At 40.5% G+C, this 15,833-nt stretch overlaps 1 protein-coding gene across 3 annotated transcripts in view; it reads left to right on the forward strand.

The window, feature by feature from the left end:
* The first annotated feature begins 1,299 nt into the window (after positions 1 to 1,299).
* The window catches only part of LOC311150019 (ubiquitin conjugation factor E4 B-like), a 96,880-nt gene continuing 82,346 nt past the window's right edge, over positions 1,300 to 15,833 (forward strand). For all 3 annotated transcript variants that reach the window (XM_084187259.1, XM_084187261.1, XM_084187260.1), the window contains exons 1-2: positions 1,300 to 1,581; positions 2,402 to 2,609. In XM_084187259.1, coding sequence (XP_084043385.1) covers positions 1,558 to 1,581; positions 2,402 to 2,609 — 232 coding nt within the window. In that variant the 5' untranslated portion in view covers positions 1,300 to 1,557. The remainder of the gene's footprint in view (positions 1,582 to 2,401; positions 2,610 to 15,833) is intronic.

Genomic DNA, 15,833 nt, shown 5'->3' on the forward strand with positions numbered 1-15,833 from the left:
AGTTTAATACCATGTGTAGACACATTTCTGGAAACGTGGACACAATCAGAATGTAGACAAGAACAGGAAAAAATACCCATGTTAGCACCAGGTATAAACAGGGTTTATGTTTGAGTGTAGACATTTGAGTTGTTTGACATTTGAGTGTATACATTCTCTGAATATGTTCTTCCTGCAGGTTATCAGTGCTACCTGTAGCAGACTGGTCTGGGCTATCAATTTTGTATCCATAACCCCTGTATCGCTGAAAAATGACCAGGATGGATGAGAATATGATGGTGAAAGTGGACTGCCAGGACTGGTTGTTGGTTGTTGTATTAGCAGTAGTCATTTATTTATTATGTTTATTTGGACAGGGACAATATACAACAAAAACATACATTTTTGAAGTGATGCGTTGCACCAGTTAGTTAACAGCTAATTTACATCTGCAGTCCCCTTAGATTTGGCAATACAAGGCCCGCGTTAATTACCAGTAATTATATAGTATATTAGTTTGTAGTTCATGAGGGGCACGCACAGCCTGTATGCCTACCTGCCTCTGTCCCACTCTATTATTAATCCCAAAACAGGGCAGGATTTCAAAGATTAGAGGAAGATGACTTTATTTTCCAATGTACACAAATGTCCAATGGAAACTTGTCTTGTGCCATGTCCCATCCCCTCCGAAAAAAAATGCATAGGCCTTACACGGAGGTTGAAGCAAGGGCAGCCATACTAAAGCACACATGGAGCAATTTTAGGGGTGAGCTGAAGTGCCTTAGGGATTCAAACCAGCAACCTGGGTTGCTGACCCGCGTCACTAATTTGCTAAATATAATTCAACCACCATAATTCCATACAGTTTTCACAATTCAGTGTAAACAATTGTTATTTTGACCAAAGATGATCTTTTATATTGGCAAGATAGTCGAGTGTCCACTCTAACAATGGAAATACATGTACTCAAAGATGGAAGGCAGGCGGGAGAAGGCGAGATCAGGTGGGACCATTCTAGCCAATGAGCGGGCAGATACGCACCTGAAGAACAGGAACAATTCAGAAGTCGTTTTTTTCAACGTTACCGAAATGTCACGAACGTCCACTTATATCAGTGCATTCATAACAACCTAACCATTACGAAACTTCTATTCGATCAAATAAGCCTCACGTAGAAAATTAGAAATACAAAAATATGTTGATTAAATTCGACACTCATTGATTCCTGATTTCGGTGGACAGCTTTTGGGCGGAGTACATCCTCTCGCTTCGCCACTTCCTCTCTGTTTTGACACATGTCAGTTCCCAGTCACGTGACACATGATAAAAATGGCCACCTTCGTGTTTTGATGAATAATACTTTTATGTTTGTTTCATTCTTCGTAGAATTTGAATAGATAACACACATTTTGGAGGAAACACTCTTTGTTTTTTTCCCTTTAACTTTACGACAATCAATACAAACTGCTATTTGTTTTACGAGTTAGACTATGCACATTTGTGTATATTAAACAGATAGCTAGCAAGCTGGCTGGCACAATTAGTAAGCTTAAGCTAGCTGAAAATAAAGGAAAAACGATGGAGGAGTTGAGTGCCGACGAGGTAAGATAACGTCTAGATGTTGTTAAAACTATTATTAGTTTGATCCAATATGTGTCGACTACAGTTACTGCTTGTGGTCGTGGTTATCTGTGCAAGTCCATGTCGTTACCTTTTCAAAGCCTAAAGTTAGCTAACTAGCCAAGTCTGTTACGTTAGCTAACGTTACGCATAAAGCCGCAGATGTAACGTTAGTTGTTAGCTAACAACACGCATCTTCGTATGACATGGACTTTAATATAAAAATAAGGGTTTGGATACCTTGAGTCCATTAATGGGTCATGTCATCGTAGTACAGGATATTTAGCTAGTTAGCCCACATAATCTAGCTAGCTAACATATTAACTAACAGTAGCTAACACAGCAGGCCACCATTGTTCAACCCAATCAAGCTAGTTTAGCCGTGTGCCGTTTAGGTATCTAACCAGTTCCTTAGCTAGCCAGATGCCATTTTATTCTTCCCAAAGATGTTGTATGCCAACAACACCTAAATAAATGTTATCGTCAATATCAGTGGTGGCTAGACTGTTGTTTTACCTGCTAGCCGGTGCTATAGCCAGTTAGCTGATAACTAGCTAATGTTATTGTTTGCTGTAATGGTAACGTTAGTTAAGATAAATTAGCATAAAACTTATTAATTTCAATCTAGCTGGCTAACTATTCATTATCATTAACGCTAACGTTACATCATGATTTAATCCACATTTTTTAAACGTATACTAAGTAAACCATGATGATCAAATCAGTGTGAGTATCTGTCATATTTGGTCTGTTATACCGGTAGATCATCATTAACTAACTAGCATTCTTCTGTTCATTGCAGATCCGCAGGAGGAGACTGGCCAGACTGGCAGGAGGACAAACATCCCAGCCCAGCACTCCCCTGACGTCCCCACAGAGAGAGACCCCCCCTGGGCCCCTTCCTGGGACCTCAGGGGGCACACCCCAGCCCCTTCCACCAGCCGCCTCACATGCACTGGGACTCAATGTCCAGAGTGTCACCCCCGCCACCTCTCCTATGGGCGCCTCTGGTATGAGCACATTTTAGACGGAGTACGTTTTTAAAGGGATAGTGTGAGATTTTGTCAATCAAGCCCTTTTTCTACTTACCCAGAGTCCGATTTATTTGTATTATTTAACTTTTATTTAGACTGGGGGGGTCACCGTTGAGACCATGGTCTCATTCTCAAGGGAACCCTGTGAACATGAACACACAATTAAATTCAACATAAAGCTAAATAACAACATCAATACAATAAATACTAAAGATTATTCAAAACAAACAGAACTATTACATATTATATCCCTCAAAATTGATCTAAACTGCCCATGGAGACCAGTGAGTCCAGCTTCAAGGTGGCCTGAAGGTTATTCCACGAGCTGGGAGCATAAAAACTCAAAGCATTTTTCCCCAGCTCAGTGGAGACCCGCGGGACCTCTGGAACCAGCCAGTCCAGAGAGCGGGTCTGAAAAGACCCGCTTTATATACAAAAAGTAGCCAATGCTGGGCCCTTCTGGTAGTCAGAGACTCCAAGCCAATAGAACTAGACAAAATGCAGTGATGTGTACAAAAATTGTCCCCAGTGATAAAACGCAATGCTGAGTGATAGATGGAGTCTAAAGGTTTTAAAATGGAGGCTGCCGCATGCATGTAGATTATATCACCACAATGAAGTACTGGGAGAAGAGTTTCTTGAACAATCTTCCTTCTACTTTCCAAAGTGAGGCAGGATTTATTTCAATAAATGAAACCAATCTTAATTATCTGCTTTTTTGTCAGTTTTTCAGTGTGTGTTTTAAAAGAGCTTATTGTCAATCCAAATACCCAAGTATTTATAATGGGGATATTGCTCAATTTAGGCTCCCTTTAATGTGCAAATATGCATGTTCTCGGGGTCAATATTACGAGAGCTAGAGAACAACATACATTTGGTTTTATTAGCGTTTATCACTAATTTAAACTCAGTAAGCAAGTTTTGAATTGAGTCTATACCATGTTAAAGGTCATGAATGGCCTGCTGTACTGAGGGAGCACAGGAGTAAATAACTATAATCCATGTAGAGATGAATGTTACAGGTTTTAACAGAGACCAATATAATTGATATAAATAGTGAAGAGAGCAGGGCCCAAAATCGACCCCTGCGGCACACCTTTCATAATATTGAGGAAAATGTCTGTTTGAACCAATTGCAAGATGCCTGATCTAGGCCCATTTCAGACAACCTTTGCCCAAGTAAGGCCAACTGTATCAAACGTCTTCATCAGGTCAATAAATAAGGCAGCACAATGGTTTTTATGGTCTAAACAATATAGCACATCTAAGACAAGTGTAGCCACTGAAACTGAATTGAATGAGAAGTTAAAGTTCTAAGCTGAGAGTTGGCCAGGGACTCAAATTTTGGCAAGAGAAGATGGTTTGGAAATTGGACGGTAGTTATCCAAGTCGGAAGGATCTCCGCCTTTGTGTGAGGGAGGACTTGTGCCATTTTCCAGATCGTAGGGAAAACCCCAGAAAGAATTGTCATGATCTCATGGATACCATTTGTATGTCTCTGTGTGCAGCTTGAAGGAAGTTGAAGGTAGTTTCGCGAGCCATTGCTAACTAGCTACAGTGGGGAAAAAAAGTATTCAGTCAGCCACCAATTGTGCAAGTTCTCCCACTTAAAAAGATGAGAGGCCTGTAATTTTCATCATAGGTACACGTCAACTATGACAGACAAAATGAGAATTTTTTCCAGAAAATCACATTGTAGGATTTTTTATGAATTTATTTGCAAATTATGGTGGAAAATAAGTATTTGGTCAATAACAAAAGTTTCTCAATACTTTGTTATATACCCTTTGTTGGCAATGACACAGGTCAAACGTTTTCTGTATTCTTCACAAGGTTTTCACACACTGTTGCTGGTATTTTGGCCCATTCCTCCATGCAGATCTCCTCTAGAGCAGTGATGTTTTGGTGCTGTCGCTGGGCAACACGGACTTTCAACTCCCTCCAAAGATTTTCTATGGGGTTGAGATCTGGAGACTGGCTAGGCCACTCCTTCGTTGCCCGGGCGGTGTGTTTGGGATCATTGTCATGCTGAAAGACCCAGCCACGTTTCATCTTCAATGCCTTTGCTGATGGAAGGAGGTTTTCACTCAAAATCTCACGATACATGGCCCCATTCATTCTTTCCTTTACACGGATCAGTCGTCCTGGTCACTTTGCAGAAAAACAGCCCCAAAGCATGATGTTTCCACCCCCATGCTTCACAGTAGGTATGGTGTTCTTTGGATGCATCTCAGCATTTTTTGTCCTCCAAACACGACGAGTTGAGTTTTTACCAAAAAGTTCTATTTTGGTTTCATCTGACCATATGACATTCTCCCAATCCTCTTCTGGATCATCCAAATGCACTCTAGCAAACTTCAGACGGGCCTGGACATGTACTGGCTTAAGCAGGGGGACACGTCTTGCACTGCAGGATTTGAGTCCCTGGCGGCGTAGTGTGTTACTGATGGTAGGCTTTGTTACTTTGGTCCCAGCTCTCTGCAGGTCATTCACTAGGTCCCCCCGTGTGGTTCTGGGATTTTTGCTCACCGTTCTTGTGATCATTTTGACCCCACGGGGTGAGATTTTGCTTGGAGCCCCAGATCGAGGGAGATTATCAGTGTATGTCTTCCATTTCCTAATAATTGCTCCCACAGTTGATTTCTTCAAACCAAGCTGCTTACCTATTGCAGATTCAGTCTTCCCAGCCTGGTGCAGGTCTACAATTTTGTTTCTGGTGTCCTTTGACAGCTCTTTGGTCTTGGCCATAGTGGAGTTTGGAGTGTGACTGTTTGAGGTTGTGGACAGGTGTCTTTTATACTGATAACAAGTTAAAACAGGTGCCATTAATACAGGTAACGAGTGGAGGACAGAGGAGCCTCTTAAAGAAGAAGTTACTGGTCTGTGAGAGCCAGAAATCTTGCTTGTTTGTAGGTGACCAAATACTTATTTTCCACCATAATTTGCAAATAAATTCATTAAATTTTTTATTTTATTTTTTCCTCAATTTGTCTGTCATAGTTGACGTGTACCTATGATGAAAATTACAGGCCTCTCTCATCTTTTTAAGTGGGAGAACTTGCACAATTGGTGGCTGACTAAATACTTTTTTCCCCCACTGTAGCTGTTCCCATAGACTTAGTCATTGCACTAACACAAGTTCCTTCAAACTGCTCGCAGAGACATAAAAATGGTATCCATGAGTTCATCTGACTCTGGGTAAGTAAAACAAGTAATTGCCAAAATCTCGCACTTTCCCTTTTTAAAGATGACTACAATTGATAAAAACATTCAGCAAAGCTTCAATCTTTTGGTTTCACACAATCTCCTACATTGGGAGCTAAACAAGTTTTGTCAGATTGCTAGCTGGCTGTTTCTTGCTGTAAAGGCATTGATGGAGGCTAAATAGTGAATGAAATGGACAGCACACATGAGGCTAAACTTCAATAAAATTCCTTTATTTGCCCTGCATGGACGTGTTTCAGACTCAGCCTTCTACATGAAGAGAAAGACAACAAAAACACAGGTGGCCATAATTAGGCAAATAGGTCAAGTTCACAGACATCACTGGCTAGTAAAAAGCACCACTTACGCTAAAATACTTCACTTCTTAGCCGTGTTGTTTTGAGTGAAAATGCTTATATACAAATGTGTACTTTCCACTAACTAATACCAAAACATCATGATATTTATAATACCAACATTTATGAACACCGTAGTACCATTTCATATGATACTATTGAATTTCTGCCCTTCTGATCTAAAGAACCTGATGGCGCCTGTTTATAAAGTCAGTTTTGTTTATAAATTCATTTGAATTTAAGCAACAGCCACTAGTCTCTTGTATGCGCCGGTCCAATTACATCCACTTCACTTTCATGCGCATATCTCATGTGGCAGCTGTAATCAACCAGCCGCATCCCCTACGATGCCTCACTCACCTGCTTCTCTCCGTCCACTCTTCCAGTGCATATATTTCTAAATCAGTTTCTAAATACAATTTAGCCGTGATGGCGAGCAGTTATGCAGACCCTGATGAGCCTTCTATTGTTAGATTTGTACATTTGTTACATTGGAGCAGCGCACAGAGCGAGCTAAGTTGATGCATTGTATCATTTCATTGCCTGTTAAAACCAGTCTGAGTAGACTTTGCAAGTTCGCTGTCGCGCAGCCTTTTGAGTGCCGGAGGAGGAAAATGGAGCACAGGCATGCTTGCAGTTTACAGGAAAAACAGCTTGTCTCTAGCTTGAACGGCTAAAAAAATTACTCATAGTACCGGAGATACCGCTTTCTTTCTATTGTGATTTGCACGCATTTTATATAATTCATACCGACCTCGTGCCATACCAGGATATTTGGTAATACCGGCACTGAACACAAGGGACGCTATTGTAATCCAAAGGTTAGCAATGCTAATAAGTACATGTAAAATCCCATAGAGAATGCTAACGAGCGCATTGCAAACATTTTATACAGTCTCTGACCTAAAGTATTTGCAGGACAGACATCCCAGCACATAAAGTTAGAAAAGTAAATAAAAAAAATGCTACACAGTGTGATGCACGTACAAAGCAAATATTAGACAGCAAAGCTCTTTATCCAGGAGGGGATTCTCTGCTGTTACCAATCGAAACTTGGTTTTGGAAGAAGCTAACTAGTTACTAAATGCGCAACCCAAATGCACAGCATTTAGCAAATGTTGGACAGTTAACTTATTAGTTATAAGATGTCTAGCTGGCAAACATTTAGTTGTGAATTCCATACCTGGACAGTGAGTGACTCACAAGGCTGCGGTCTCTCGTCGTTGTGTGCTTGTAAACAAACACCACATGCCTGGGGACTACTGGTAAGCTTCATAATGAACAATTATGTGACCGCTGAAATGAAGAACACAATCTTCTTTATCACCTAACATATTGCACAAGTTGACTGCAGGTATTTACTTAAAAAGTAGCTACAATATTCACATATAAAAAACAAACAAAAAAACTCATAGAAATAGTTTCAATGTTATTGAAAAAAACATCCCGTGGCTATTTCCAAATATCCCAAGCCTAGTCTAGGCAAATTTGATTGGCACAGGAAGAAAGGAAAAGGGTCTACTACTCATGAGATGTGCTTCAAAGTTAGGATTCCCTAATGTAAGCGTAAACTATATATAAAACATTTCTCTTTCTGGTGCTCCTTCAATTCTGTTTGGTGCCTAACATTTTAAAAGTTGGGAGCAGTGTGTGTTTGAGGGAGACAGAGAGAGTGTGAGGAAGGGAGGGAGGGAGCATCCGGTGCCTTCATCCTTGGGGGGCTTCGAGATCGGATCCGGAGGTACCTGCACCTTCGTCCCCTGTTCTGACTCCCTCTCCGATGGCTTCTACTGTGAATGAGGCTTCGTTGGTTATGGGAGGCTCGAACCGGGTGCGAAGAGTTGCGGGCATGCAAGATTCCGCAAGTCCTCGACGGTTCTCCCAAATCATGCAAGGCATAGGAATGGGCGGATTTCCTCTTCCATCTCGCAACTCCTCGACAGGTCTCCCGAATCATGCAATGCATAGGAATGGGTGGATTTCCTCTTCCATCTCGCCGGCTGTTGTCTTAGGTAGCTCTGTGCTAAGAAACGTCTCGGTTTCTGGAGCAAAAACCCTGTGCTACCTCAGGGCTAAAGTACAGGAAATAACTAGGCTGCTCCCCACCGTTTTACGTCAGCACACGGAGATTGATCCTGTTGTAGTCCTTGTGGGATTTAATGACATTAGGAATGGTAGCTCGGAATGGCTGAAACAGGATTTTGATGAATTGATTGGGTCTCTGCTGGACACCAAAAACCGTCCTGTCATTTCTGGCCCTGTGCCCTCGCTGGGTCGAGGTAGTGAAAGTTTTAGCAGGCTATTAGCACTTCACAACTGGCTATGTGACTACTGCAGCTCCTTGGGTGTAACTTTTGTAGACAATTTTGACACCTTTTTGAAAGCAGAGGATGCTGTATAAGGAGGATGGGATCCACCCTAATCAATTGGGTGCCTGGATCCTGTCCAAACACTACAAGGCAACGCTGAGGCATTGACTGATCAAATCAAGCTCCTCAAAGGTATTTACTCCAATTAAATCACAGTGATATCATTCATCCACAGCTTCCAATGTTGATAGGGTATTGTAAATAGTAATTATGTGCCTGTTAATTTAATTTCCACTGTTAGCTCCACTTATGCTATTAATAGTTTTATATCAAGCTATCGTTGTGCTACATGTGCTCATAAGCACAGGGGTATTGTCAATAGTGATCTTGTGCACATTTATCTGAATTCAACTATTAGTGCTGCAACTTAGAATCCAATCAGGAAGCCTATTGTGGCTAGCTCATCCATTCCATTTGATCTTCCTGCTGTTTTCAAATCTCGCAGAGGGCTTGGACTGTTACATATAAATGTGCAAAGGCTGATGTCTAAACTGGACTTTCTGGGTGCATGACACTAGGCCAGACGTTCTGGTTATCTCAGAGACCTGGCTGAATAATTAGATTATGGATGTGATAGACAAAATAAAGGGAGAGTGGTGGCAATTTATTTAAGATCTTATGTCATCATACTCTCTTATCACCTGTCCCCAAAATGTGTGAGCTGTTGGTTATAAAAGTGGCCATCAGCCAAAATATGCATATTTATTGCTGCAGTCTACTGACCCCGCCTCTTTCTGGTATCTGAACTGGTTGTGTTAGATCTAAATCTTGACTGGCTTTCACATGCTTCAGATCAGTTTAAGAATATCTGTCTTGAGTTCCACTTGACTCAGCTGATAACGAAGCCCACTCTGATTAATGTAAAAAACCTAACTAACTCCTCATTGATTGACCTTACCCTGATTAACCGTCCCCATAAGTATTTGGCTAGTGGTGTATTTGCAAGCTATTTAGGCAATTGAGAAATAGGTGCACTGCCTTGGTTAAACAGGCCAAATCAAACTACTTCCTTAGCGCTATGACAGACTCTGTTAGTGATCCTTCTAAATTCTGGAAAACCGTTACTTCACTAAAGCGGGGTAATTCCCCTGCCTAAGCAAGTCGTTTACGGCTCCAGTGTCAATATTGAAAAAGTTAAGATTTGTGGTCGTACTGGTCTTGGCTAGTCAGATGACTGTTCTTCCCACATACAGCCTCCAGTTGCCTCGCTGTATGATCAGTCAACCTCATATGACTTGGGAAATGGTAGTCATGTTTTTTTTGGCAACTGACAGAAACAGAAGTTCTTGCTGACTTATTATCTATTGACACCAAGAAGTCGTTAGGGTCTGACAATTTGGACTCGTCTTTGCTTAAGTATTTAGCGCCCCTCATTGCTGCTTCAGTAACACCATTTTTATTTTACTTTAGTTTCTGGAAATATTCCAAAAGTGTGGAAAGCAGCTTTTGTGCAACCATTCTATAAGGGCGGGTATAGTAGTGATTTTGATAATTATTGACCCATTTCCAGGCTCCCTTGTCTTGTGAAAATACTAGAATCATTGGTCAACAAACAGCTACGTTATTTTCTATATGTAAGTGGTATTCTTAATGTTAATCAATCTGGATTCAGACCTAAACATAGCACCACTACAGTGTAACAGTCTTGCTTCTGTCCCTCTCCTCGCCCCAACCTGGGCTTGAACCAGGGACCCTCTGCACACATCGACAACAGTCACCCTCAAAGCATTGTTACCTATTGCTCTATAAATCCGCAGCCCTTGCAGAGCAAGGGAAACAACTACTTCATGGTCTCAGAGCAAGTGATGTCACAGATTGAAACGCTAATAGCGCGCACCGCTAACTAGCTAGCCATTTCACAATGGTTACGCTTGTTTGAAATTATATTGCAAATGCCTTAGATGATAGAATTGTGCTGCCATGTATGTAGACTTGTCAAAAGCTTTTGATACTGTAGACCATGTTATTCTGTTGAATAAGCTGTCCTCAATAGGGTTGGGTGCTGATGGTTTCATAATTATCTCAATGACTGAACTCAGGCCATCAAGGTAGATGGGGTCAAATCTGAGTCCCTTGAGTTACATAAAGGGGTGCCCAAAGGTTTGATATTCGGCCCACTACTGTTTACAATCTATGTAAATAACATTGGTAATGCTGTAAAAGAAAATATACAGTTGAAGTTGGAAGTATACATAGACCTTAGCCAAATACATTTTTAACTCAGTTTTTCACAATTCCTGACATTTAATCCTCGCACATACTTTTTTCAGTTCTGGATTGAGGTCAGGGCTTTGTGATGGCCACTCCAATACCTTGACTTTGTTGTCCTAAAGCCATTTTGGCACAACTTTGGAAGTATGCTTGGGGTCATTGTCCATTTGGAAGACCCATTTGCGACCAAGCTTTAACTTCCTGACTGATGTCTTGAGATGTTGCTTCAATATATCCACATAATTTTCCTTCCTCATGATGCCATCTATTTTGTGAAGTGCACCAGTCCCTCCTGCAGCAAAGCACCCCCACAGCATGATGCTGCCACCCCCGTGCTTCATGGTTGGGATGGTGTTCTTCGGCTTGCAAGCCACCCCCTTTTTCTCCAAACGTAACGATGGTCATTATGGCCAAACAGTTCATTTTTCTCCAAAATGTACGATCTTTGTCCCCATGTGCAGTTGCAAACCGTAGTCTGGCTTGTTTATGGCGGTTTTGGAGCAGTGGCTTCTTCCTTGCTGAGTGGCCTTTCAGGTTATGTCGCTATAGGGCTTGTTTTACTGTGGATATAGATACTTTTGTACCTGTTTCCTCCAGCATCTTCACAAGGTCCTTTGCTGTTGTTCTGGGATTGATTAGGCTTTTCACATCAAAGTACGTTCATCTCTAGGAGACAGAACGCATCTCTTTCCTGAGCGGTATGATGGCTGCGTGGTCCCAAGGTGTTTATACTTGCGTACTATTGTTTGTACAGATGAACGTGGTACCTTCTGGTGTTTGGAAACTGCTCCCAAGGATGAACCAGACTTGTGGAGGTCTACCATTTTTTTTCTGAGGTCTTTGCTGATTTCTTTTAATTTTCCCATGATGTCAAGCAAAGAGGCACTGAGTTTGAAGGTAGGCCTTGAAATACATCCACAGGTACACCTCCAATTGACTCAGATTATGTAAATTAGCCTATCAGAAGCTTCTAAAGCCATGACAGCATTTCCTGGAATTTTCCAAGCTGTTTAAGGCACCGTCAATTTAGTGTATGTCAACTTCTGACCCACTGGAATTGTGATACAGTGAATTATAAATTAAATAATCTGTCTGTAAACAATTGTTGGAAAAATTACTTGTCATGCACAAAGTAGATGTCCTAACCAACTTGCCAAAACTATAGTTTGTTAACAAGAAATTAGTGGAGCGGTTGAAAAATGAGTTTTAATGATTCCAACCTAAGTGTATGTAAACTTCCGACTTCAACTGTATATATTAATTTGTATGCAGATGATGGTGTTGTATTCCATTGCGCCATCGGTTGGCCAAGCCTTTTCATATTTGAAGTCTGATTTTCAAGCACGCGGAGGTCACTGTTGGATCTAATGTTAGTGCTGAATGTCCAATAACCCAGATTTAAATTAATTTGTAATGACTAGTTTATACGGTACCCAAATTGAGCGACTTCCTTCCTACAAATATCTTGGTATCTGGCTTGATGACAAACTGCCGTTTTATAAAAACAAATATATAAAAAAACTTGGCACTGAGCTGGTGAAGAAGTGGAAATTCAGGGTTGGTTTCTTTTACAGAAACAAAGCGTGTCTGACTTGTTAATAGGAAGGAAATTGTCCAGGCCATTTTTCTTTATATTTTAGATTACGGGGATATTGTCTATATGCATGCAGCTGTATCTACACTTTAACCAGTATATGCTGTTTTCCATTGTGCCCTTAGGTTTATTACTGATGATGGTTATAGAACTCACCATTGTGCTTTGGTTCAAAAAGTGGGTTGCGATGTAAGGAGAGGGCAGCATTTTCTTGTATACAAAGCACTCAAGCAGACACTTCCTATGCATCTATCAATTTAGACTTAAAATTACCAAACCCCGTCTCAGGCTTGGATAACACTGGTGGCCCCTTGTCTCCACAGAGTTGGGTAAAGCTGCTTTTAGTTTTTGTGTGCCCTTTATGTAGAACAACTTACAGAGCTCTCTGAAATTCGATGTTCTGGTCCCCCTTGGTCAGCTCAGAGTAATGGTCGGAGACCTCTGTTGATAAATGTCTGTTTTTCTTAGTGTTTTGTAATGTAGTTATGCAGGTCTCATCTGTAAAAGAGACCCTAGTCTCAGTATGACTTACCTGTCTTTTAAAAAAAAAAAATATTATTTAAATTTTTTTTTTTTCCTAAAATAGGCTTAGCTTGTCTGGACTCTTTAATCAGATAGAAAAAAATAAAATAAAAGGTCTTGTTGCATGTGTGCAGTGAATGATGACAGGTGCCAGTTTTGCATTTCCTGGCTCCCTCATTAAATGGGGTGCAGCTGAATGAAACCAAGCCAAACTCCTTTCATGATTCACCCTATAGGTTGCATAGCCTATATTGTAATATTTTCAGTAGCATATTATTTTTCCAGTGGTATATGAATTTTCTTTCATTACTGGGTCCTTTCTAGCCACTTTGAACAACATATTGCCACAGAGAATGACCGCAGCACCGTAGGTGGTGTTATACGAATGGTTCGGAAAAGTGGAGGGAAAAACTAATCTGACTTGGTGTGAATGGTTTAGTGCATCAAAATTGAAATCTGTATTTTTTTCGGAATTCCTATTTAATCTGACATTTCTTAATTTGCATACTAGACTTATATTTAAGGTAATAACTTGAATAATAATAATGAAATGCTACTGATAATGTAGTGTAATGGTATTAGTGAAGTTACAGAGAAAAGCCACGTGTTTCTTTTGAGCCTGATATGTGGCAATCCCCCCACACCCAGGTAAATTGGCCTGGCAAATTACCGTAACGTCAAATTCCAAGACCGCCACAGCCCTAGTGAACAGTGTGAAGTTAAATTCAATGTGTTGTATTGAGTAGAAGGTTTTTGCGTAGCACATGCGCAGAATGTTTAGAAAATGGAACAAGGGGACGTGGCGAACATGACGCTAGGCCACTGATTTTCCCCCTCGTGGTATCACGATACTACTCGGTACACTACTTTCCACTCAGTCGGGCTGAAAAGAGACAAAGTTCAGTAACTTTGATAGGCAATCTGGTTTTAAGTAGTTCCAGGACTCTTGCTTTGAGCAGATGCAAAGTATCAAAATAGGCCTAATTCTATGTTGAGGTACGCTTATTTGTTAGTAAGTTGACCTTGACTAGTTGGGAAAACCTGGTAGCCTCGAACTAATAGCAACCAGCTGTGGAATCACCATGAACAAACTTGGTCTCAAAGCAAAACAAAGTCTCCCGGACCTACCATCGTGCCCTTTACCAGGAAAGTACACAGTCACTGTGCCATGCGTGCACTCGTCTTGGCCTAAGTTCAGCTAAGGGCACATGGATGAGTGATAACATTCTCAGCCAGCGGTTCCGGTTCGTAGAAGTCAGTTGAAAGCAGTATGGCATTTCATAGGCTATTCCCAGATTGTGGGCATATTTTTGAACATTTCATTCATTTGCAGTTATTTTGTATTTATTTAACCTTTTTTAACTAGGCAAGTCAGTTAAGAACAAATTCTTATTTACAATGACGGCCTAGCTAGATGGCCTTTCCTAGGATTTGGCTCTGAAGTCCATGGGAGATATACAGTGCCTTCAGAAAGGATTCACACCCCTTGACTTTTTCCACATTTTGTCTTACAGCCTGACTTTAAAATTGATTAAATTGAGATTTTACACACAATATCCCATAATGTCAAAGTGGAAATATGTTTTTGGAATCTTTTACAAATTCATAAAAAATGAAAAGCTCAAATGTCTTGAATCAAGAAGGATTCAACCCCTTTATGGCAATTCTAAATATGTTCAGGAGTAAAAAAAAGTGTTTTTAACATGATATTTTTAATGACTACCTCATCTCTGTGCCCCACACATACACATCTGTAAGGTCCCTCAGTCGAGCAGTGAATTTAAAAAACAAATCTAACTGCAAAGACCAGGGAGGTTTTCTAATGCCTCGCAAAGAAGGGCACCTTTTGGTAGATGGGTAAAAAAAAGATATTGAATATCCCTTTTGAGCAGGGAGAAGTTATTAATTACACTTTGGATGGTGTATCAATACACCCAATCACTGCAAAGATAGACGTCTTTCCTAACTAAAAAGTTGGCAGAGAGAAAGGAAACCGCTCAAGGATTTCACCATGAGTCCAATGATGACTTTAAAACAGTTAAAGAGTTCAATGGCTGTGATAGGAGAACTGAGGATGGCTCAACAACATTGTAGTTACTCCACAATACTAACCTAATTGACAGAGTGAAAAGAAGGAAGCCGGTACAGAATACAAATATTACAAAACATGCATCCTGTTTGCAACAAGGCACTAAAGTAATACTGCAAGAAATGTGGCAAAGCAGTTCACTTTTTGTCCTGAATACAAAGTGATATGTTTGGGGCAAATCAAATACAATACATTACTGAGTACCACTCTCCATATATTCAAGCATACAGTCCTTTCGGAAAGTACTGACCTTGACTTTTTCAACATTTTGTTACGTTACAGCCTTAATAATATGACATTTAGAAAAGTATTCAGAACCTTTACTCAGTACTTATTGAAGCACTTTTGGCAGCGATTACAGCCTTGATTCTCCTTGAGTTTTGGTACCCTTCCCCAGATCTGTGCCTCGACACAGTCCTGTCTCAGAGCTCTACGGACAATTCCTTCGACCTCATGGCTTGGTTTTTGCTCTGACATGCACTGTCAACTGTGGGACATTATATAGACAGGTGTGTGCCTGTTTTTAAAATCATGTCCAATCAATTGAATTTACCACAGGTGGACTCCAATGAAGTTGTAGAAACATCTCAAGGATGATCAATGGAAACAGGATGCAGCTGAGCTCAATTTCGAGTCTCATAGCAAAAGGTCTGAATACTTATGTAAATAAGGTATTTCTGTTGTTTTTTTTTAAATAATAAATTTGCTAACATTTAAAAAAAACTGTTTTCACTTTGTAATTATGGGGTATTGTGTGTGTATATTGATAAAATAAATAAATACTTGTATCCATTTTAGAATATATCCTAGAGGAAAACCTGGTTCAGTCTGCTTTCCACCAGACACTGGGAGATG

This window comes from Coregonus lavaretus (genome assembly GCF_964263955.1).
Source record: "Coregonus lavaretus genome assembly, chromosome: 22".
Taxonomy (NCBI): domain Eukaryota; kingdom Metazoa; phylum Chordata; class Actinopteri; order Salmoniformes; family Salmonidae; genus Coregonus; species Coregonus lavaretus.